At 43.2% G+C, this 23,434-nt stretch overlaps 1 protein-coding gene across 1 annotated transcript in view; it reads right to left on the reverse strand.

Annotated features, from left to right (window-relative positions):
• Nucleotides 1-23,434, reverse strand: part of LOC115477724 (coiled-coil domain-containing protein 170-like) — a 60,688-nt gene that overhangs the window by 16,928 nt on the left and 20,326 nt on the right. The window contains exons 3-5 of the mRNA XM_030214778.1: nucleotides 11,370-11,626; nucleotides 7,640-7,784; nucleotides 1,207-1,392 (exon numbers count right to left, since the gene is read on the reverse strand). Of these exons, the coding sequence (XP_030070638.1) occupies nucleotides 1,207-1,392; nucleotides 7,640-7,784; nucleotides 11,370-11,626 (588 nt within the window). The remainder of the gene's footprint in view (nucleotides 1-1,206; nucleotides 1,393-7,639; nucleotides 7,785-11,369; nucleotides 11,627-23,434) is intronic.

The following is a 23,434-nucleotide window of genomic DNA, read 5'->3' on the forward strand; positions in this document are numbered from 1 at the left end:
TTCACTCCAGTGAGACTCAATATTGCTGCTGTCTAGCTAACATTTAAATTCCCTCCCTCTCCACAATCCCTCCTAACTTTTTTTTATTAATTATTTTGATTTGGAGCTCTTTGAGGCTTCTCCTTCCTTTAAATTAATATCCGTCGTAGGTATATTTCTAGAGTTTGATGGACTTGATATACCACCTTTCTGTTGCATAATCAAAGCAGTTTACATTTATTATATGCAGGAACGTTTTCTGTCTCTAGAGGGCTCACAATTGTACCTGGGACAATGAAGGATTAAATGACTTGCCCAGGATCACAAGGAGTTGCAGTGAGACTTGAACCTGGTTGCCCAGGTTTTCAGTTCACTGCATTAACCATTAAGCAATGTCTCCACCATTACATTATCAACTTCCTCACTACAGTATCACCATACACTCTTACCACCAATCGCCCACTATTTCTTTCAGATATGACCTCATTATCCCTTGTATGTCTTCTAATTCAAAGATGTCTAACCAGAAATTATCCACATTGCAGCCCATTGCACTCCTACCCTAGCTGAGATAATATTTAACCATCTCTCTGACCTCATGTGCAACTTTCTTTAAATCAGTCACTTTACTCTCTAACTTTTCCTACTTTCTTACCTATCTATATGTTCCATCTTTGCTTATACCCTACACTGTCAATTAAAATGGTCTATTATGTATTGTGTTGACATTGTAAGTAGTATACTATTGCCATACTTTGTATTGTTATTTGAATATTTTTACTGCTGTAATTGCCTATTGCTCATGTTTGATCTATTTTTACTGTACACCGCCTTGAGTGAATTCCTTCAAAAAGGTGGTAAATAAATCCTATTAAATAAATAAATTAAATTTATCCAGTTAGCTACTGTAGTTGATTTGGTAACTGCTTTGGAATACTGTCCTGTATGTGCATAGTTTTCTTTGGAAATTGCATCCCAAGTCCATAGATTTAATAAAACTCTCACAGAATTTGCACCTAGGCAGCTACAAAAAATGGCCCAAAGCAATTCATCGTGAAGAAGCTATGAGACAGCACTGCTTCCTCAGCATTAAAGAACATGTAAATAAAGGGTTGCACTTAGCTGACATCCATGTATTTACTATCTGTTTCAAAACCTGAGAGCTAGAACTCATTGGCCTTGCTTTAAAGTCTGGATGGCTGTGTGAGCTTCTGAACTTCTTCCTACCTTTTTCAGTGCTTTGGCTTCGGCACAGTAGCCAGCTGCTGTTTTTTGTTCCTCCCCTATTTCTGAAACGAGCTTTACTATGGTCTCCCTACTAGCTTTAAACTCCTTTTGCTGACTGGCCAGGGCCTCTTCAAGGCTTGCAATTCTTGATTTCTCCAGATAATGTTCTGTCAGCAGCTCTGAAACCTGCGTGGTAAAAAAAAAAAAAAGAAATTAAAGATTAGACCAATATAACCTAAGCTATCATTCTAGATTTATAAGCCAGTAAAGATCAAAACAATTTCCTCTACAATGTGATATCAGTGACAAAATATATGGATGGAAGATGACCTAGTGGTTAGAATACTGGTCTTGCAATCCAGAGGTGGCCGGTTCAAATCCTGCTGCTGCTCCTTGTGATCTTGGACAAGTCACTTAACCCTCCATTGTCTCAGGTACAAGGTTAGACTGTGAGCCCTCCTGGGACAGAGAAATATCCAGAGTACCTGAATGTAACTCACCTTGAGCTACTACTGAAAAAGGTGTGAGCAAAATCCAAATAAATAAATATTACTGCTCTTACTACTGAGATTCTGTTGCTACTATTTGAGATTCTACATGGAATGTTGCTATTCCACTAGCAACATTCCATGTAGAAGCCTGCCCTTGCAGATCAGCAACGTGGCTGCGCAGGCTTCTGTTTCTGTGAGTCTGATGTCCTGCACGTCAGACTCACAGAAACAGAAGCCTGCACGGCCACATTGGTGATTTGCAAGGGCAGGCTTCTACATGGAATGTTGCTAGTGGAGGAGTAGCCTAGTGGTTAGTGCAGTGGAACATCAAACGTTGCTACTATTTGAGATTCTACATGGAATGTTGCTATTATTGGTAATTCTACATGGAATGTTGCTGAGTGGAGGAGTGGCCTAGTGGTTAGAGTACTGGTCTTGCAATCCAGAGGTGGCCAGTTCAAATCCCGCTGCTTTGCTGCTCCTTGTGATCTTGGGCAAGTCACTTAACCCTCCATTGCCTCAGGAACAAGCTTAGATTGTAAGCCCCTCCTGGGACAGAGAAATATCCAGAGTACCTGAATGTAACTCACCTTGAGCTACTACTGAAAAAGGTGTGAGCAAAATCTAAATAAATAAATATTACTGCTCTTACCAGGGATCTTCTACTAAGCTGTTAAGCATCTAGAAAGGGTTTGAACATGCAAGTTAGCACAAATCTGCAGTCAGCCATGAGTTAGTTAAAACAACCAGCACAGTCAAACACTCACACCAGCTGCTTAACACCAGGCAAGAGTGGGACTAGGTGTGACTTGGGCCAGTCAAAGGAGTGGCCAGCTGTGATGACTAGCACATGGGTTGATACTACTCCCTAACTGTCACAACTGCTGATAGTTGTTACTTTACAATTTTTTTCCACTGTTGAAAGTTTTTTATACACAGATGAACCTTTTTTTTTTTCAATTTATTAGTTTTGTTCTCCCAGAGGGTTGGTCACAGTTGCACAGATAGTGTAGCTGCACTTACTGTCACCTGAATAGGAGGTGCTAAGTGCAGCTATGCTACCAGCAGCCCAGTAGTGTGGCCATAGATCTAATGGTGCAGGCCCTCCCTTCCAATTCTGACCTAACCGCCTTTCACGAAATGCCTAGCCTACCTGGGGCTACCCCATGGCCACTTAGAGGGTCTATCCTCAGCACAGCTCAGGTCCACCTGCAACTGCCGCTTGTGCTCTACATTAGCACCCACTTCCCACCAACTGGGTCCCAACCGCCTCTGGGCGAGTCTCCCACTCTCAAATTATCCCAGTGATTCCTAGGCTACTGGGGTCACACTCCCAGTGGTCCCACAGTTCCTAGAAAGCACCCACAGACTCAACACAGCAAACAGTAACAAGTAACTGAATATGGATCAATTATAAAACTATCTAAACATTTGTTTAGTATCTAAATAGTACCAGGGGAGATCAGGACATATAGCTGCTCACAGGTTATCAAAGATAACTGTAAAAAGGGCCTCAGCAAAGAGATCTTTCTCTCTGTCTTCTCCCTGGCTAAGACTGAAGAAAAAGCCAATATATCCTAGCTGAAATTGAGCTCCTAGGCCAATCAGAACCCAGAACAACAAGTTTTAAAAGTAACTGGCCACATCACTGCAGGTTAACTTCTCTGTGTGCTAACTAAAGAAGGAACAGCCAGTTCTCTGTAACAGCTTTAAACATAAACATGCACCACCTGCTGGCCAAACTAGAGAAATACATTTCAAGAAATAATCAATACAATTGTACAGGTTTAAAACCCACTGTTTTGTCACCCCCTCCCCAACCACCCGATCTGATCTCCCCAATATCCCTGAGGTTGAATGCCCCTGATCAGTCCCCCAATCTCTCAACTCTCTCAATCAGATCCACAAGCTCCTCCCCTAAATCAAAGCCCCACCTACATGTGGCCAAGGAAACTCTCTTCCCCTAGGCCCCACCCAGGTTCCATCTAGGTTCCACCTCACCCTCAGGTCTTAACCAGAGTTAAACCTAGACTCTGAGAGCAAATTTGGTGGTGCTGACCCCTAGTGGTAGTCCTGGGGTACTATAGGTAGGGGTCAGTCTTCCATATCAGGACAAATTTAGGTCTTCAGCTGGTGGGGCTTGGGGATCTCCACTAGCCACAGTAAGGGAGTACCAATTTAGGAGGGGCCTCAGCCTAAAATGGGTGGGACCATGTCACCTGTGGCTATGTCACTACTCCCCACCAGAATCTCATCTCCCCTTTCCTACCTCTACCCCCCACCTCCTATCAATGGCCAGTCCTAATACTGTACTATGCTGCCTTCCACAAGCAACTTCCGGGCACCATAGTGCCACCTGGGATCTAGACTGAGCTACTATAAGACACTCTGCTTAATATTCTTTGAAAAAAATGTATTTTCCTTTTCTTAAAGGGAAAGGAAAGGGAAAGGGGATACGATTTCATATACCGCCTAAAATCTGCTATGTTTCTTGGGACTAAAATAGATGGGATATGGGGAATGTGCAGTCATTTTCTAAACAGAGTGATAGACCAAGAACAAAATTTCTCTCCAGTTAAATTGCCCTCAGCGAGTCAGCATTTACATTTGATACTCAGCGGCACTTAGCTGGCAGTGCTGCTGAATATTGGCTCTATTTATCCATGTCAAAACCAGGCAGTGGAGGGGCGGTCTATGGGTGGAGTCAGAGAGGAGCAGGCAATTATGTGGGCACAAACCATATTCAGTGCTGGTGCCACATAGCTAAGGCTGTCCTAGTTTTGCTCACCTAGCTATGCAGGTGCTGGCATTTAATACTGGCTGGCACCTGCATAACTTCTGGGTTGCCATCTGATTCTCCAGTCCTCCTGCCTACCTCCTCTGTTTTTTTTTTTTAATTTGTAACATTTATTAAATCATTCCACAGAGAGAAAAACATTACAATTCCACATCCCTCTCTACTTTAACATCTAACCTGACCAAATCGTAGCCTTGGGATACAAACATATAATCATGTGGTATCAAAACCCATTTCCACTCCCTTTTTTTCCCCTTTTTTCACCCCTGCCCCCGCCATCTTCCCCTACCCATTCCCTCCTCCTCCTCCCCCTCCCCCCTCCTACCTCCTCTGTTATCCGATCCTCCCCTGATTCCCTCCTCTGTGGTCTGATCTCCCCCAATGTGGCTCCAATTCTCTTGATCCCTACCCACACAGACCCCCTAGGTAGTCTAAAAAGAGGGGGCAAGAGCGGTCCCTTTCCGCTTCTGCTCCACCTGGCTCCAAGTTCAAAATGGCATCACTGGCCCCTAGTGGTAGTTTTGTATTACTACCATTAGTAGTCAGCCCTCCCTATAAGGGCAATGTGGACTGGGGCATTGGAGCCGTGGGGAGGGGGGGATCAAACCACAGTGGGAATTGGATCATGGAGGGGGGATCAAGGGGGGATCAGACCACAGAGGGGAAGAGCAAGGGGAGGATTGGACCATGGAGTGTGTATTGTGGGGAGGATCACAGCACAGAGGGAGGTATAGAAGTTGATCGGAATTGGGGGAAGGGAGAAGAAGGAGGACCTGGCAAACCTCCTTATGTGGGTCCTGGCTGAATATCAGCTGAGACTCGCGTAAGTGCCAGTGCCTAGTATATAACATCCAGGTCTAATTTAGCCAGCAACAGTCAGCACTTAAAAAAACAGTGGCCACCACAAGCTCAATATAGACCAGTACATTACTTGTAGCTGGTGTTCTTTTAATATCCGCCCACATCCCCTAGGAGTTATCTTCTACTTTAAGCTTTATTAAAAATTGAGGGCGATCCCATGCAATATGGATGAGTAGGCATTTGTGAGTATGCATAGTAGGACTGACAAAAAATTCCAGATAAATCTGGGGAAGATATTCTGTACAGGTTCTGTCAGATGACATCACCCATCTGTGCAGACTTGCTACCCTGTTAATCTTTGGAAAAAAGGTCTTTACCTTTTCCTATCATACTATAAGAAATGTATTAAGTTATGTCCAATAAAAAAAGGTATCATCTTATTTTCTTTTCCATGTTTTATTTTGTTTGATTTCTATTGATAACCTTTCTAATTCACAAATCAGGTATCACTATTGAAAATGTTCATAATGACAGCAGCACCTCCAAGATACAACTTTGGATTGAATACAGCTCCCTTGCAAGGACGTACTATGACAACCAGTCCAACAAATAAGAGAGTCTTTTGGATCATAAAATCCAAAAGTCTAGCACTAACAGTTTAAGCTTTTCCAGTCAATCACTGGTAGTAAGTATAATTTCACAAGCAAAGGATATGATTAAACCTCCGCATTCTGTAACATTTACAATCTCTTTTCACTCTACCTGGGAGATGACATAAAGAACATTGCAATAATTGATGAAGATGATCACCAAAGTACGTATTATAGTTTTGAAAAGCTAGTTAATTCAAAAGCAGCATCAACCGTTTAACCAACCATAAGTTACAGTAGGCATGTGAGGCTCCAAGGAGCCACCATGATTCCACCCCACTCCCAAATTCCTTATCTCATCTACTAAAGAAATCATGAGATCCTCAATCACAGGTCTTATTTGAACTCACTGCTTTTGTTTTCTTAATATTAATAATTAAGCAGCGTTCCCGTAAACACCCAACTACCACCGATATTGATTCAGCTGTTGTATTGATTCACCCAGATTTCTTTCCAGAGGCACTGGAACCTGATGGTCACCTGCATAACTCCATGCCAGAAGGTTGTTCTCATGCAGCCATGTGACATTCCAAGTAATAGCTTAAGTACTTATTCTAATTTGAAGGTCCCTGTGACAACAATCTTTCTCATGCACCACCAGGCTCAAATAGGCATTTCTGCTGCAAACCTCAAGAGTAACCAAAACAAATACATCTTTGACAACTTGTGTTAGAAATGTGTTGTTTATATTTGTTAATACGTTGGATTTCACTTTAGCTGTTGCAATCCACCTTGCAGCTTAATAAAGTTAAAGGTTGGAAATGATTGCAAACAGAGGCAAGTACAGTTTCTGGGCTCCAGGATTGTAAGGCCTGAGGCAGCATGCTTTTACTAGAAGTAGGGTTTATCAGACGAAGCTGATTAATTCCTTTGACTGGGTGACCAGAGAGTTGCATCAAGAGAGAGCGCTAGATGTGGTATACTTAGATTTCAGCAAAGGCTTTGGAAGAAAGTTGGGAAAAGGGAGATATGATAAAGACACTTACATAAGTCCCTGGACTAACTGCATAGAAGACAAGCAGTGCCGTAGCAAGGGCGGCTGCCACCCGGGGCGGTTCGCCGCTGAGCACCCCCCCCCCCCCGGGTGCAGCACGACCCCCCTGCGTATCGACCCCCCCCCTCGGTGTACATTCTTACCTAGTGGCGTAGGAAGGGGAGATCGGGAGGGCCGGTCCGCCCCGAGTGCATGCTGCTGGGAGCTGCGTCGGTTCAGCTGGTTCCCTGCTCTCTCTGTCCCGGAACAGGAAGTAACCTGTTCTGGGGCAGAGGGAGCAGGGAACCAGCGGAGCCGACACCACCCCAGCGGCGTGCACCCAGGGCGGACCGCCCCTCCCGCCCCCCCTTCCTACGCCACTGAAGACAAGTCTTTTTCAATTAAAAGGAAGCTCTAGAACAAGGAGACCTAGGATAAAGGTGAAAGGAGATAGACTCAGGAGTAATCTAAGGAAATACTTCTTTATGGAAGAAGTGGTGGAGGTCTGGATGGAACAGCCTCTTGCTGCAGGAGACAAAGACTATCTGAATTCAAAAAGGTTTGGGATACGTACAGATGATCTCTAAGGGAGAGGAAGGGATAATAGAAATTAGTATGTATGGATGGGCAGAATGGATTTGGTCTTTATCTGTCATCATTTTCTCTGTTTCTATGAAAAATCAAAACAAAATACATAAAATGTTTTAAAAATTAGTTTTACCTTTTTCACTAAAGTCATCAGAGGATCTTCTTGCCCCTTTACATCCATTTTCAGGCAAGAGGACAGCCTCACAATGCTGTCAGACATCTTTTTCTCCAGAGCACTTGCCCTTTGTTCTGCATTCTCTCTCTCAGTCAGATGTATCCTGCATGCAACAGGTTCACACTCCTTAAACAATGCAGTGGTTATAGTGCAAACGAAAACATGCTCTAAATTGCAAAAAACTCATGGGAATTCTGCGCTATCTGCCCAGTTTAATAATGGTATACCTGGTATTGGACCCTGAAACCAACAATTTCTACACATTTTTTGTAACAGTATGATCTGATAATAATAAACTCACTTATTTTCCATTGATCTGCTAGATAATGAAATGTCTACATTAAATTGATGGATTATTGGGTTCAATGCAGCTCACAATAAAAGTAGAACATCTGATAACAAATCCAAGTTACATTAGTTATAAAGACAGAAACTGATGTGAATACAATGTAATAGCAATAATAGAACGCAAAAATCAACACTTTGAGTGTACGCTTTACTTATCTGTATTGGAATTCCTATTTCCCTGTTTTTGGGGCACTTTTTACTACGCAGCGGTAAAAAGTGGCATGCGGTAGTGTAGGCGCATGTATTGGGTGCGCGCCAGGCCAGTTTTTACCGCATCTACAAAAAAGGGCTTTTTTTAAAAATGGGACAGGAAAAGGGCTTGTGGTAAAAATGAAACCAGCGCGCGCCCAAAACCAGCCTGAGCCCTTAACACCAGCCATTGATCTAGCGGTAAAGGCTCACACGCTGCACGCGCAGTGACCGGTCGGCGCACGCCAAGTGCCGATTACCTCCGGAACTGGCGCACGTAGAAGGAAATAAATAATTCATCCACGCATTATGGGCGCGTGCCAAGTCTGAAATTACCGCCAGGAGGGTGCACTGGCCTGGTGGTAGTCTCATTTGGGCACACGCTGCATGCGTGTAGAGCCTACCGCAGCTTAGTAAAAGGGTCTCTTAGTGTTTTATGTTGATTATTTTATTGTATACCGCCATGACCTATGCTTTAGAAATGGCAGTATATCAAGTTTTTAATAAACATAGGGCTTTTTTTGAGGGGTTGCTTGGGGTTACTGAGTACCGGCACCTTTTCCATTATCTGCTAAAATTGACCCATGGACCCCAAGTTTTAATGAAAGAGCTCAGGCTCTGCACACCAATTCCTATTTGTCATTTTATTTTATTTTGCTGCATTTATATCCCACATTTTCCCACCTATTTGCAGGCTCAATGTGGCTTACAATATAATATAACTTCAATCACATTGATGGAATAGATAATCAGAGTATATATAACAGATACGGTGCATAAGGTCATAGATAAGGTGACTGGTTGCAGGGGGCCTGGATATTGTGGGCTGGGTCCCACATTGATCACCCCATTCCTGAAGGGTGGCCTAGCATTTGAGTACCGACACCTTTTTTGCTAGAAAAAAACATACTGCATAAACATAAACCATAATGGAGGAGCTGGCAAGATAGAATCTTTATCCTGCTTTCTGAGGTTGTGAGTAACCTTCCAGTCAATATTCAGCCAGCAGCAGTGAGTGTTTTTTTTCATACACTGACCTTCATGGCCAAAATTAGGCCCTGATATTCAATGCCAGACCATCTCTGGCCACCAGCATTGAAGGGTTGACTGGACTGCTTCTTCCTGCTAGGAATTATGCAGGTCCCATTGTATTATGTGAATACAATGTAATAGCAATAATAGAACGCAAAAATCAACACTTTGAGTGTACGCTTTAGTTGGGACCCGCATAAGGAGCTGCATGCTGTTGCAGCAGATATTGTGATGCTGGAGCCTGCCTGGGCAGAAATGACTGGGCATCGCTCCTGCCCCAAAGACCATTTGACCCCCAGGGATTTAAATGGTAGGCTCAGGGGGCCTACTAGGGGTGTACAGGTGGGGAAGCTACTGGGAGGACTTGTTCGTCAGGGGATAGAGGGAAAAGGAGGACCCTTGTTTATTTTTGGGGGGGGGAAGGAGGGGAGAGCACAGGCAGCTTCGGGCTGGTACCTGGAAGTTTTGAGGGTGCCAGCCAATATTTAGTGCCAGTACCCACATAGCTAACCAGGGCACCGATGCTCAGAAGCTGATGCAGGAGCTAGAGGCCATTAGCGCCAAACTAGCATCCGCATTTGCTCCTGCGGAATGTTCAGAACCCGTGAGCGCGTGGAACAACAAGTTCGCTGACTCTGAATGTAAGTAGTATGTAAATGCATACTAAATAGCTCATTCCATATTCCTCCCCAATGATCAGCAGGCAACGCGCCAAACAAGGGCGCTCTTCCCATGGCAAACCCTATGCCAGCTCAGAGCTGGCATTAGGGTTGTGCCGAGCAGGGGAGGAATAGGGAAGACCGCTGTCACAGCACTGGTGGTCCAGTGGACCCCAGATCCCTCCAAACACATAAGGGCCTGGAAGTCCAGTAGACTCCCCCTCCCAAAAAAAAAAATTAAATACAACCCTGCTAGTCCAATGGGACCCTTGCCCAGGACCCCGACCTGACCTCTCCCCCCTACCACAGGCTAACCCTGGTGGTCTAGTGGTGGCCTCCCCAACCCCCTCCTACCTTCTAGAAAGAGGAGGAACTAGCACTCCTTCCTCCTCCTGGGGGCATCTCCTCAAAATGGCAGCACCCTGCTCGGTGCATCCTGGGATGCATTGGGTGGACCTTAACTACCATAGAAGGGAGAAACTCCCTTCTATGGTAGTTAAGCCTCGCCCAGTGCATCGCCATTTCCAGAAGGCACCCTCAGGAGAGAGGGAGTGCTAGTTCCTCATCCATCTAGAAGGTAAAAGGTAGGAGGGGGTTGGGGGCCACCCTAAACCACAAGGGCTAGCCTGCAGTGGGGGGGGGGGAGACAGAGGTCAGATTGTGGTCCTGGGCAAGGGTCCCACTGGACCACCAGGGTTGTATTTAATTTCAGGGGAGTTATGTCTTTGGGGGACTGGGGGTCCACCGGACCTCCAGGCCCCTATGTGTTTTGGGGGTGGGGGTCTGGTGGTCCACCGGTCCTCTAGGCCCTTATGTCTTTGGAGGGCAGTCTGGGGTCCACCAGACCACTAGGGCTTTACATTTGACAGGACCTGGCTTTTCTCCTGCGGGAGGAAAGCCCAGACCTGTCAAACCTCTTCTGCAGGAGGATTGTGCCTGGGCTGTTGAGCGCATCCCCAGGCACAATCCTCCTGCAGAAGTCCATAATGATCAGCACTGACAACAAGCCTAAATTTGCATGTTATTAGGGTTGATCATTAGGGAGTTCTTTCCCTCTGCTGTTCCAGTGGTATTTTGATAGTGCTGCTCGGAACAGCTTGGGGAAGTGATGATGCCTAGATCCCTTTCCTGGTCAGTGACTCCTAATGTGGAACCTTGCATTATGCAGCTATAATTCGGGTTCCTTTTTCCCCACATGCATCACTTTGCACTTGCTCACATTTGGATGCCCTGTCTCCCAGTCTCGTAAGGTAATTTTTCACAATCCTCTTGCGATTTAACAACTTTGAACAGCTGTGTGTCATCAGCAAACTTAATTACCTCACTAGTTACTCCCACCTCTAAATCATTTATAAATATGTTAAAAAGGAACCCACTATCTACCCTTCTCCATTGTTCTATCTACGTTGTATATAATTAAGCTATTAGCAAACTGGGCACTTTGAAATAACTAAGCATACCTGACTCGGTTTTCCAGCTCTGAGACTCTTTCATTTAACTCCTGGTTACCCCTTTCCAGAGTATGAATGCCTGCATTTTTATGTGTCTTGACGCTGGTCACAGATACTGCAATCTCCTCTAGCTCCTTGATGTGCTCTTTCAGGGACAGAACCTGAGCAGTCTGTCTGGCATGATTTTCCATGTAGCTTTCCAGCTCTGTTTTCATTTCTAGCAAAGATGCCTCTTTTTTTGCCAGCGCATTCTGGAGATCCTTTACCTAAACAACAATAAACAAAGGTATCACTTCAATTTCCTTTGTTTTGTTTTCTTTCTATTTATGAACTAAAAAAAAAATACAAAACAGTGTGGATCAGTGTGAGGAAATAGAGGTCAACAAATATATAACGTGATATTTTATTACTAAACGAATATAATACACTTCTTGACTAGCTTCTGGGATTTACACTACCTTCACCAGATCAAGCAGACTGAGGAGGTAAATTTGGGGTTCTTTTACTAAGCTGTGGTACAAATAAGCGTTAGTGCATGCTTGCTGGTTCTTAAAATGGCTTACCACGGGACGCGCCAGTGGTGTAGCTACGTGGGGCCAGGGGGGCCTGGGCCCCTGAAAATTTGGCCCTGGACCCCCCTGCCAATGACCCTCTCGACCCCCCCTCCTGCCGCCAACCTGCCGTCGCCTACCTTTGCTGGCGGGGGACCCCAACCCCCGCCAGCCGAGGTCCTCTTCTTCTCGTAAAAGGCTTCCTTCTGTTTCTGACATCCTGCAGGACGTCAGAAACAGAAGGAAGCCTTTTGCGAGAAGAAGAGGACCTCGGCTGGCGGGGGTTGGGGTCCCCCGCCAGCAAAGGTAGGTGACGGCGGGTTGGTGGCGGGAGGGGGGGTCGAGAGGGTCGTTGGCAGGGGGGGCAAAGTTGGTGATGGCAGCGGCAATGGCGGGGGGGGGGGGTCGGCGACACCGGGGGGGGGGCTAAAATGTGCCCCCTCACCTCGGGCTCTAGACCCCCCTCCCACCGAAGTCTGGCTACGCCCCTGGGATGCGCTCAGGCAACCTGTAGTAAGTTTGAGATTGGCGTGTGCCAACCACACACATAAAATGGGGGGAGGTCATGTCTGCAGGGAGCAGAAAGTGGGCATTTCTGTGCTGATCAGTTAGTGCAGCTACATTATTGTGCGCTGGTTAACACGGGATTTCTGCAAGAGCCCTTACCACCTACAAAATAGATGTCAGTTAGTGCTAACGTGATAATTTTTTTAAATGATCATGGGCTAATGGTGACATTAATGCAGAAAATGGAAACTCAGCCATTTTACTGCTGCAGTAAAAATGGCCTTAGTGCACGGAAATAACCTGTGTAAGGGTGCACTAAGACCACTTTATAGTCCAGAGGCGTAGCCAGACCTCGATTTGGGGGGGCCTGAGCCCAAAGTGGAGGGGGCACATTTTGGCCCGCCTCCCCACCGCTCTCTGCCCCCGCCACAACTCTACATACCTGGGCTGGTGGGGGTTCCCAAGCCCTGTCAGCAGAAGCCTTCCTGTGACGATACTTGGCTCCACGCTGACTTTCCTGCCTCAGCGCACATGCTCGGTTTTAGTGAAATTGAGCATGCGCGAAGCTCACACGAATTGAGGTTGAAGGGAGGCCAACTCAGGAATAATGTCAGAAGTATTTTTTCACCGAGAGGGTGGTGGATACTTGGAATGCCCTCCCGCAGCAGGTGGTGGAGATGAAAACCATAACAGAATTCAAAAATGCAAGGGATAAACACATAGGAATCCTGTTTAGAAGGAATTGATCCAAAGAAGCTTAGTAGAGACAAGGTAGCAACACAGATAATTGGGAAGCAAAGCCAGTATGGTCTGTGCCCTGACCGTGGCTGAATAGATTTGGATAGGCTGGAATTAAGCTTTTCAAGAGCTTCTATGATAACTTCAGAAGTTTTAGAACAAGGACAGTGCCGGACAGACTACAGTCTGTGCCCTGAAAATGACATGGACAAATCAAGATCAGGTATACATGTGTTGTATCACCTCATACCTTATGTAATGAGTTTATCTTCTCGGGCAGACTGGATGAACCGTACAGGTCTTTATCTACCGTTATTTACTATGTTACTATACTACTACTACTACTACTACTTGACATTTCTAAAGCGCTACTAGGGTTACGCAGCACTGTACAGTTTAACATAGAAGGACAGTCCCTTTATTTTCAAAAGAGATCGCCGGCCATCTTCCGACACAAATCGGGAGATGGCCGGCGATCTCCTGAACCCAGCCAAATCGGTATAATCAAAAGCAGATTTTGGCCGGCGCCAACTGCTTTCCATCGCGGAGCTGACCAAACTTCAAGGGGGAGTGGATTGTGGTATGTGTCCTCTTATCATTCTATGATATTTTTTATAATTTTATTATTTGATTTCCGGTAATACTCATATATATATATCATTTTTATGTCTACATCAGTGCCCTCACTTTGCTGTTATTACATTTTACATGTATACATTATGCATTATTTTTTGGTTTACCTGTGGAGTAAGAGATATGATGTTTTATCTGATTATTATATTTATATATTATATATACATATTTGGTTTGTGTTATGTATTCGCTTTAATTATTGTTATATTTATCAATATTCTATAAGAGACTCTTATTGTTGATCATCTATGTCTATGTTTTACATGCACATCTTAATATTTCATGCTTTTAATTTTGTATTTCATATATTTGCATGTTTAAATATACATATAATTTATTATGTTTTTATGAGCTTTATATTTTATAATTTGATGTGTTTGTTTATTGTAGCCCCTGACACAGCCCTTTGTGTGGGCAAAACACGGCCTGTGTTGGGCAACTTTCTTATACACGGTATCTTTAATAAAATCCTTTTGACTTTATACTGATCTGCTGGCTTATTTTCCATGTTGGATTTTGCAGATCGTTTGCCTTGTTGTTTTTTGGGACCTTAAATGTAGGCGCTGCCATTTGCACCAACAAAAACATGGTGGACCGATTTACACGTGGAACACTGTTATTCTATAATTATGCATATAGGACCAGAGTCTATATGGCGCCTAAAAAATCCGTGTGGAACTAAGCATATTCTATAAGATTTAGGTGCGGTGTATAGAATACGCTTAGTCTATACCATAGCGCCCAAATCTATGCGTGTGCATTTACGCCCATAAAAACCTGGTGTAAATCCGTGCACGTAGATTTAGGTGCACTGACCCGTGTTCTGTAATTATGCATGGAAATTTTGAAATGCCCATGAAATGCCCATTAATACACTCATAAACGCTCCTTTTAAGCTACACGCGTTTATTTTGAACTGCGCGCTTTGTAATTTAGGCACAGTTCTTTATAGAATATGCTTAGCGATTTCCATGCATAAATTGTAATTATTGCCAATAACTGCACGTTATATTACCTTGCTACGCATGTATTTCCATGCAGAATCTAGACCCCATATATAGAATCTGGGGATAACGCAAAACCACACCCATGACCCGCTCTGAAATGCCCATGACCCCGTTTCCGTGCCTTTTTGAGCCACATGTAAATTTTAGGCATGAACCCTGCACCTAGCTTTAAATGCGTGATTCCCAATTAGATCTAATTAGTCAATAATTGCTTGTTAAAAAGCCAATTATTGGCATTGATTCATTATTCTATTAAATTGCACACAAATCAGAAGCACACCTAAATTTACAGGTACAATTTTTGGTGACTTTTATAGAATCGTGTGGGGGGGGGGTTAGTTATCTTAATTTTGTTGGCGCATGCTAAGCTTTAGTAAAAGGTCCCCTTTTGTGGTGAGTTAATCAAAAAAAGGGGGACACGATGCTTCCACAGTGAGTCAAGGAGAACAAAGGAATGGAAGTTCTCAGGGGTCTATCAATAGCAACAGAACAAAATATAAATAAATATGCTTATCTGCACCCTTCTCCTCCACCGCTAACTCCAGACTCTGTTCCTTCTATCTTGCTGCACCGTATGCCTGGAATAAACTTCCTGAGCCAGTACGCCAAGCCTCATCTCTGGCCATCTTCAAATCTAGGCTAAAAACCCACCTCTTCGATGCTGCTTTTAACTCCTAAACCTAAACCTTCAACTGTCCCCTATCCTTGATATGTCCTGTCTGTCCTAACCCTTATCCCTTACTTGTCCTTTCTGTCTGTCATAATTAGATTGTAAGCTCTATTGAGCAGGGGACTGTCTCTCCATGTTCAAGTGTAAAGCGCTGCGTACGTCCGGTAGAGCTATAGAAATGATAAGTAGTTGTAGTTTACAATAAAGATACATATATAGACAGGATAGAAGATATTAAGTGTAAAAATGATATGAGAATGTGCTTTACAATAAAAAATAAAAATAAACAGACAGGATAAAAATGTGAAGTATAAAGAATACATATTTTCAGTGTAAGATCAAAACACCGACATGAATGTGAAAAGAATTTTGGAAAAATGGGGTAATGGGACCCCTGAGGAAGGCTTTATGCCATAACACAGCCTGTGTTGGGTCTAGTTTTTTACACCTGTGGCTGGTCAAGACTGTACAACTACTACTGAGATACAGTGGAATTAGAAAAGGTGCAGAGAAGGGCAACGAAAATGATAAAGGGGATGGGATGACTTCCCTATGAGGAAAGGATAAAGTGGCTAGGGCTCTTCAGCTTGGAGAAAAGGCGGCTGAGGGGAGATATGATAGAGGTCTATAAAATAATGAGTGGAGTTGAACGGGTAGATGTGAAGCATCTGTTCACGCTTTCCAAAAATACTAGGACTAGGGGACATGCGATGAAGCTACAATGTAGTAAATTTAAAACGAATCGGAGAAACTTTTTCTTCACTCAACGTGTAATTAAACTCTGGAATTCGTTGCCAGAGAATGTGGTAAAGGCGGTTAGCTTAGCGGAGTTTTAAAAAGGTTTGGACGGCTTCCTAAAGGAAAAGTCCATAGACCGTTATTAAATGGACTTGGGGAAAACCCACTATTTCTGGGATAAGCAGTATACAATGTTTTGTACATTTTTGGGATCTTGCTGGGTATTTGCGACCTGGATTGGCCACTGTTGGAAACAGGATGCTGAGCTCAATGGACCTTTGGTCTTTCCCAGTATGGCAATACTTATGTACTTATGAGTAAGGAGTATTTATAAAGTCTGGACTTCATTTTTGTCTGATTGATCTTGGAACATTTCACTTCCACTCCTTAGTTCCTCCTGTTAACTTTTGGGTCAGTGGACATACCTGGATATTCAGTGCCCGAAACCATGGTCTGAATTTTATCACCTATCCCCCAGATTCTATATATGGCAACTAAAGTTGCTCACGCAAATTTGGCAGTGCGGCCAAATTGTTAACACAACTTGTTTACCAAGCCAAGCAGCACCGGTAACTGGCCAATAATAAGCGATTAACGGCACTAATTAGACTTTATGTGTGCAATTTTCTAAGCATATTCTGTAAAGTGTTGCGCATAAATTCTAATGCATAGATCTCAAAAGGGGGTATGGTCGTGGGAGGGGCATGGGCGTTTCTAGAAATGATGCGCACTGTTATAGAATACGCCCTTTCTACGCTTAAGTTAGGCATGAGCATTTACACAAGGTTTTACTTGGCATAAATGGGCATGCCTAAATTTAGTCGTGGGTCTGAGCGCTATGCGTATTCTATAAACTACGTCTAAGTTTAGGCGTGGGTTATAGAATAGCGCTAAGCGTGTTTTTTTTCCGTACCGATTTTTTCTGCGCCATTTATAGAATCTTGTCCTATATGTATTATTATATGTTATTTGCATGTTTTATGATTTGTAGTATTTAATATGTTTCTATGCAAACTGATTAGAACAGTACTGATAGGTGGGTATAAATTAAAGAAATGAAATGAAATTCTACATTACTATGACTCACCGTTTTGTTCTGCTTCCTTACTCCATCCATACCCCATCCTAGAAATGTGTCTTACAAGTAAATCAAAGCACCTCCTACCAGATCATGCAACCTCCAGTCCCCATGGACACTAATCCCCTGGGTTTCAGGATATACCTAATGGATAAGATAAGCATGAGAGAGACTCGCAGGCACACTGCTTCAGCTGAAGCATATGATCTTTGTGTATTCATGAAGAGTGTCCTGGAAGTTTGAGTGGGTTGGTGTCCACAGGAACAGGCAGCTGTCATCCCCTGCGGGTAATCCTTCCTATACTAATATAAACCTAGAATGTCCCATCCACCTGGCACCACTGCAAACACGGACTAAAGAATCCGCAAATGATAACATTTTAGTATATGTTCTAATCCCAGCTTTAAAAAAAAAAATCTGTTATTTCACAGAGGTTGAAGGAGTGAAGTTATAGTCTAATTTCTAATAGTTGAAATTTCATATCAGGTTAGATGGTGTATAACTGCATCCTTCAGAACGAGCCAGGGAAGAAGAGACAAATTTGATTTTACTTGACACAGTAAAAGCACATTTGCTTTGTGACCAGCAAAAGGTCAGGAACATTTTGTTATTGCAAGAAATTGCACCTATTATAAGCAGTTCTAGCCTTACCTGCAAAAATCGAGAAGCTACTTTGGAACTTAGATTCTTTACTACCAATGAATTTGAGATTTCGGTGTCAAACCGTTTCATTTGTTAAATGAGCATGAGTAAAATTAATTGAATACTTAACATTCTTAACACAACCACAACCCTTCCCACTAGAAATGTGCAACTACAACCTACCAGAGACATCTTTGCAAAAAGTGAAGACAACTTAACGTTACTATCAGATTCTTTTCTTTCCCTTGCTCATGCTTCTTCCTCCCCATTGCTACAGAAATCTATTTTATTTCTTCTGATTCTTTCTATCTCCATATTTGCCTCTCTCTCTCTCTTTTTTTTTTTATTGTAGGGAAGATTTTTTTTTCTATTTCCTTTTATCATCTTTACCTCCTCTTCTGCATTTGGATTTGCCCTTATATTTATTCCCCTGTACCTGAGTCTCCTGAAAATGGGTTGAAAACAATGACACTAGGCACAATTTGTACCTGATAGAAGCAGTGTAAGGTACAGGGAGCTAGGAAAAAACAAACAAACCAGATGTTATGACAGAAAAAGGATTTAACAGCGTGATGAATTATTGGTTCATAGAAAGCTTTGTACTGCATAAACAAGAGAAGGAAAGGTTGGCTGTTTTGATAAAGTTGCCTTCGTCAATTAAATTAGGCATTGGATAAGTCATGCGGTTGTTCACATAAAGATGAAAAATCTCTTGACCTGAAGGTGTAAAAACTTTCATACATCAGAGATGGAAGGTCTGTCTACGATAGCTTTTCTTAGTTACGCCATAAAATAATGAATACAATCAAGGTAATCTCCACAAAGCTCTTTGTAACATCTGGTGATCAACTGTAGCTGCTAGTTTCTTCTTTGGGAGCAAAGGACCCATTGTCTTGGTCTTGATCATGGATGAAGGGGCCAGTGTTGCTTTTCTTGCCAGGGATCATGGTGTGTACCCTTTTAGAACTATGTTAGTCTACTCTAATACCTGTAGAACAGTATACCATGGGGCCCATAATCAATATTTTAAAAATGTCCAAAAAATAGCACAAGTGGCAAATGGACTTGTTTCTCACACAAAAACGACTAAATCATATGATCAGACATACCCAGGGAAAATAACTGCTCATAAGATTTGAACAGGGTCTCAGAGCAGAGGTCTTCACTCTCCACACCACACTGCCACTGAAACTGGTGAATTCCAGCATATTCTGGCTGGATCTTGCACTTCGGGGCTAATCAGGGCCCAGAGCATTAGCACTAAGGGGTTTCACTGTAGGTTACTCTGCCCCATGGGTTTTCCTTTTTTTCCTGTGGGAAGATAGAAGTCTGTTTTCTTTTAAGCTTGCTACTGATATGAAGCAGAGGACAGGTACCACCTGCTGGCCAAAAAAGGGATGATGCATTGAATGAAAGGGGTCATTTAAGCAACAATACAAAATACTACTACTACTACTACTACTACTTAACATTTCTAGAGCGCTACTAGGGTTACGCAGCGCTGTACAAATTAACAAATAAGGACGGTCCCTGCTCAGAAGAAGTCCCCTGTCTTGCCACGCCACACCCCCCCACCCGCACCCCCACCCCCACCCTCCTCCTAACAGAAAGAATACAAAATCAAGGAGGTTTACTAAAACAATATAAATCTCACAAGTTTGCTACTGCATTCAATAGCATCTGCAAATGTTTGGGGTCACTCAATATGGCAGAAAGCTCCACCCACTGGCTTCAGCCCACAGAACGGGCAAGATAGGCTCATGCCGTTCCTGTCTTATTAAACCTCCTTGGGAGCACCAGACTGATGCTGGCTGCAGTTATAGCAGCTGGGTCTATATGGCATACTGCAAAAACATTACTATCTAGAATTCATATTAGTGCTTCTAGGTCTATCTGGTAGACTGCATGCTTCTTGTGCTGAGAGTAGATCAGTGTAGCTGGATGGTGGTGGTGGTATACAATCAGAAAATGCTACTGAGATCTGGCAGGCTGGATGTTTGAATAACAGTCATGCTGGTGTTGGTTGCTGGATTATTGTGGGACCTAGTGCTTGGACATAGGAAGGGAGGGGTGGGGCACTAAAGCTGAACTAAATAAAATGAGATTTTGCAAGCTCATTTTTATACTGTAGGAGGCTAGAGCACAATTAAAAAAGCAAAAAAAAACCTACAGATGTCATTCTCTATGGCTGACATCTAGAATATATTCATTGTAGTCTGAAAAAGGAATAACTGGGTGGGCAGGATGAACTAGGGTTACCATGAGGCATATTTTCAAAGCACTTTGGGAGGCTAAGTTCCATAGGTTTCTATGGAACTTTGGGAGGCTAAGTGCTTTGAAAATATGCCTCTATATGTCCTCTTTTTGGACTTCTTCAGATATGTCCTCCAGGTTTTTCTTTAACTTTTTGGAAAATATCCTCTTTATCTTTTATGTGCCTATGACCAACACACCTACCCACATAATGAGAGAAACCATATCTGGCCTATTAGTCAGTCTGGACGTATGGGGGTGCTAAAGAGAGAGAAAGGCATTGCTGATCTCCTCTCTGTTTCCGTGCTGGATGAAGCTGTTAAAGGAATTTTGTTCGTGCAGCACAACTTTAAGCATATGTCAGGCAAACACTTTCACACTTGGGCTCAGACTCAATCAAACTCAAATCCAGAAGTTGTTGAAAAGTAGATTATTGTCTACTGCTGTGCTGTTAAGTTAGTCACTGTTTGATGCATGTTCATTAACTAAAAGCCATTCACACGTTTGCTACCATGAAATATTACTTTGATTTTCTGCAAATATGGTGCAGCGGCATCCGTCCCCCCAGGGTGCAGCACAACCCCCCCCCCCCCCGGCGCAATGACACCCCTCCCCCGGGTGCATTCTTAGCTACTGGGAGCAGCCATGTGGCTGTCGGCTCCACTGACTCCCTGCTCCCTCTGCCTCGGAACAGGAATTAACTTGTTCCGGTGCAGAGGGAGCAGGGAACCAGCGGAGCCAACAGGCGCGCGGCTGCTCTCCGCACCCTCCAGCAGCGTGCACCCAGGGCAGACCGCCCCGCCCTTGGTACGCCACTGAGCTGCTGCAATGTAAAAGCATGCAAAACAGCTCATTTTTTAGGAATTTTCTGATATCCAGAGATTCCCTTGGATAACTTTCAAAGTGGAAGTTGAAGGAGACACTAACCCTAGTTCTAAAAATTGTACCCAAATCTGGGCACCCAAAATGGCACACAGTCCTGAGATCTGTGCACAAATAAATTAGTTAATGAATCGCGGAGGCCCAGGCTGAATCGGAAGTCGAAATCGGCCGGACCTCGAACGGCGTCGCACCCACCCAGACCGCGGGGGAAACGAACTTGGAGACTTTCTCTCCCACTGAGATTACTCTGGAGGCAATTTGGAAAGCTTTACAGGACTTAAACAAGGTGGTCTTTAAAACTGCTCAAGACACTTCTCAACTTGTAAGTAAAGTCAATTCTTTAACAATTTCACTAGAAAAGACTAAACAGGAATCATTAATGCAAATGGAGCAAATGCAGCAAGAGCTACAAAGTTTAAAAACTACCACTGAGGTTTTGATAACTGATAAATCTATGATACATAGGAAGATTGAACAAATAGAGAACTTTAACAGACGTTTGAACCTGAGAATATTGAATGTTCCTTTTGTACTGGGAATGAGCTCAGTGGATCTTTTTAAAAAATACCTACAGGAAATATTACTATATCCAGCTTCAGCTATACCTCCATTTAATAAGATTTATTACTTGCCGATACCTTTACAGTCTGAAGCTAGGCCTAAAGGTGCAGAATCAATATTCTCAAGGAATTTGCCTTTAAACCAACAAAATACACAAGGAATTCAGAATATTTCAGCATTACTAGAAGAATCAATTTCTGAAGTGGCACAAAGTCGAACTTTAATAGCTTCATTCGTATTTGAACAAGATTTGAATTCTGTGATGGAGATATACTTCAAAACTTCTTTAAAAACATTTTGTGGTCAAAGAATTTGGATTTTTCCAGATCTTACTAAAACAACACAAGATAAAAGGAAGCAATTCTTGGTTCTTAGAGAGGAGACAAGGGCTTTGGGCGCAACATATCTTCTAGCATATCCTTGCAAGTGTCTAGTAAAACAGGGGCGTAGCCAGACAACAGATTTTGGGTGGGCATAGGCAAGAAATGGGTGGGCACCAGGTGTTCTTCCCAACCCCCACCAGAAAAATATCTGAGCTGGCGGGAAAACGCTTCTTTCCACCTTGGCAGTCTACAGTAGGCATGCACTGAAAACTGAGCATGCACAAGTGCCAGTATCGTGGAGAGCAGCATTTTAATTACTATCAGGGGGATGTCTTCAGCTGGCAGAGCTTGGGATCCCCACCAGCTACCGCTATACGTGTGCTACTGTTGGGTGGGCCTGAGCCCTAAGTGGGTGGGCCCTGGCCCACCCAAGCCCACCTGTGGCTACGCCACTGTAGTAAAATATATGGATAATAAATATGGTTTTTTTGAACCAGCTCATCTTAAAACATTCGTAGAAATGAAAAAGCTATCCATTAAACCAAAGGAGTAAGAGAAGGTCAACTGCTTATTAAGAGAATTTAATGGGGAATACAGGCCAGGCCATTTACTTTGTTGTTCTAGAATATTCTTACTTTGATCTCCTAGTCTATTAAACACCCCCCTCACATTATTGTGGTCTAAAGAATTGGAAAAAATTGATGTCAATATTACCTTGACATGATACTTTATTAAGTTGCATTCAATCTTTTCATTGTATTTCCATTTGCATGTTTATCGTGTAAGGATTGTAAAATCATGTAAATAAAATAATAATTAAAAAAAATTAGTTAATGAATCATTAACAATCAATACTTGGCTGTTAACAATCAATTATTGATGTTAATTGGCTCTAGTTTGGAGATTCGCGTGCAATTCTATAAAGATCTGTGCCTAAATGGGAGCAGCATGGGCATGTCAGGGCATTCCAAAGAATTACACTCAGTGTTATAGAATTAGGGGGCTGCGTGCCCCAGTTGTACACTAAGATTTGGTTTCAGCTGGGCACCGGAACACCGGATTCTATATATCGCACCTAATGTTCTGCACCACAATCCAAGCGTATGCGCGTAACTTAATTGGCTTAACAAGCCAATTAGAGTAGATAACAGCATTTAACAAGCAATAATTGACAATAATTAGAATTTACACACACAACTTGCTAAGTGTATTCTGTAATGCAGAGCGCCTAAATTCTAATGTGTGCAGCCAAAAGGGGGGCATGGTTATGTGCATTTCATGGTCGTTCTAAAATTTACTTGCACTGTTATAGAATATGCCCCTCTGCACATAAATCTACGCACCAACATTTAAGTCACATTTCCCTTGGTGTAAATGGATGTGCATAGTTTTAAGCGGTGTGATGTCAACTAAGCGTATTCTAAATACCGCGCCTAAATCTAGGCACTGCTTATAAAATGTGTTTAGGCAGAAATGTATTCCACGTGGACT

The sequence above is a fragment of the Microcaecilia unicolor genome, chromosome 9 (genome assembly GCF_901765095.1).
Source record: "Microcaecilia unicolor chromosome 9, aMicUni1.1, whole genome shotgun sequence".
Classification (NCBI taxonomy): Eukaryota; Metazoa; Chordata; class Amphibia; order Gymnophiona; family Siphonopidae; genus Microcaecilia; species Microcaecilia unicolor.